Source organism: Trypanosoma theileri (assembly GCF_002087225.1).
Source record: "Trypanosoma theileri isolate Edinburgh chromosome Unknown TM35_Tth_10_V1, whole genome shotgun sequence".
Taxonomy (NCBI): domain Eukaryota; phylum Euglenozoa; class Kinetoplastea; order Trypanosomatida; family Trypanosomatidae; genus Trypanosoma; species Trypanosoma theileri.
This window is the reverse complement of record NW_021639852.1, coordinates 583,974-585,716: the sequence shown is the minus strand read 5'-3', so window position 1 is coordinate 585,716 and position 1,743 is coordinate 583,974. Positions and strand designations below refer to the sequence as shown.

The 1,743-nt window shown below is 40.2% G+C and overlaps 1 protein-coding gene across 1 annotated transcript; it reads right to left on the bottom strand.

Moving 5' to 3' along the window:
- Nucleotides 1-421: 421 nt before the first annotated feature.
- Nucleotides 422-1,393, bottom strand: TM35_000103020 (uncharacterized protein; the record flags this gene model as incomplete). The annotated part of the gene is made up of 1 exon (XM_029024793.1): nt 422-1,393. One exon carries the CDS (start codon nt 1,391-1,393, stop codon nt 422-424), a length of 972 nt encoding a protein of 323 aa, XP_028884100.1.
- Between the last annotated feature and the right edge of the window lie 350 nt (nt 1,394-1,743).

Here is a 1,743-nt window from a genome sequence, read left to right as displayed (position 1 = left end):
GCAATTGCAGTTCCTTTGTATTTATTCCAGAAATATCAGCAGCATCAAGAGAGCGCTGTTTATTTTCTTTCTCTTCCTTTTTAGCAGCTAACCCGGCCTGTTCGGCGGTTTTACAACACTTGACAGTGTCATCACAGTTCTTTCGTAATTCGATTATTATTTCCGATTTTTTCTCTGCGATTTAGCCCCTCTGCCTGCTGTTAGATTTAACAATAGCATCAATAATATCAACATAGGGGATATCATGGTATAGATTTTTNTGATGCTTCTCAATTTCTCTGATCGAATCATAAAATTCATGCTTATACTTATTACGAGTGGTAGCTTCCTCTTTTTACAACGCTGCCATTTTGGCAATTTTTTCCTGGATCCAATTTACCAAGTTTGCATATAATGACGTCATCCTTTCTAACCAATTTTGTCACTCTTCCCCCAGTGTAAGCCGTTGGAAAGCATCGGATCTTTCAACCTGTTTACATAGCGAATTGGTCAATGTTTGTATCGTGTGGATCAACGATCCTATCCATGTGCGATGCTCTTTACTTTCTTGACTCTTTTGGTGTAGTTCATTCTTCAATGCAGCGATCTGATCATCCTTGTGGTCCAGTTGATCATTTAAATCATCAATCGTTTGACTTTTCCGATCGAGGTGATTCAACGCACTACTCTTACACTTACTTACAATAGGGTACACTGTTAAATATTGTTTCGAACATTTACTTATTGTTTCCTCCAACTCTTCCGCAAATTTTTCTCCCTTTGGTTTGAACTCATTCCACTTGGCTAGTACGAAGTCGTACACTGGTTTGGCCTTATCCCAGGCAACACGATCATTCCATCTTTCCCATTTATCCAACGCTCCCAGAGCAGCTTCCCGAGCATTGCGAAAGGCTTCACCACTAAATCCTTCTTTTATAGAATCACAAAACACTTCTCTTGCGCTTCTGAGCTTCTCTGCGACGTTGTCATAACCTTCTGCCTTGAGCAGATAATACACCCACCGAACTTTGCCATCCAACTTGTACCATTTTATCCAATATGGACAGTAATCACTGTAAACAAAGTCCCTTGTGTGAGAAAACTCTGCGCGATGCTGGGCTATTTGTGCTTCCTTGGAGTCATCTCCGTGCCTGTATTTCATGCAATCTACGTAGCACAAATCTCTCTTATACTCAGCATCACGTCTTTGTTCAATCTTTTCAGTAAAAGCTATTTCTGCCCTGTGTTTTTCTGCCCAAGCGAGATAATTTTGTTTGGTGCCCTCCTCTGTTTCCCCCAATAAAGCCTCTTTCTCATCCCTTTCCTTCTTAGCAGCTGTCTCAGCCTGTACAGCGGCTTGGTAACGCTCGACGGCGGCATGATATTTGGCCTGCAATTCAGATTCCGTGCTCATGGTTGAATTTTATAATAATGTAAATATCTACATGTGGAAAAGAGTGTGACACAAAATTTGGAACAGTCAACAATGTGGATTATAGGTGATTCAGTTACCGCAATTATGAGGAAAAACACAAACAAACACGACTAGTAGAGTCAGCACATCATCAATCTTTAAACAACAGAACACAAAACACAAAAGAAAAATTACCATTGCTTACTTTTTAATATAATCATTGTTATTATGATAAATATCCTGTTTAGAATCATTCATATGGTTATGGTCACTGCTACTCCCATCATGTACAGATGGAGATGCAACAGGTGGTGTTGGCGTTGAGGCACGTCCCTCCAATCCCACGTACA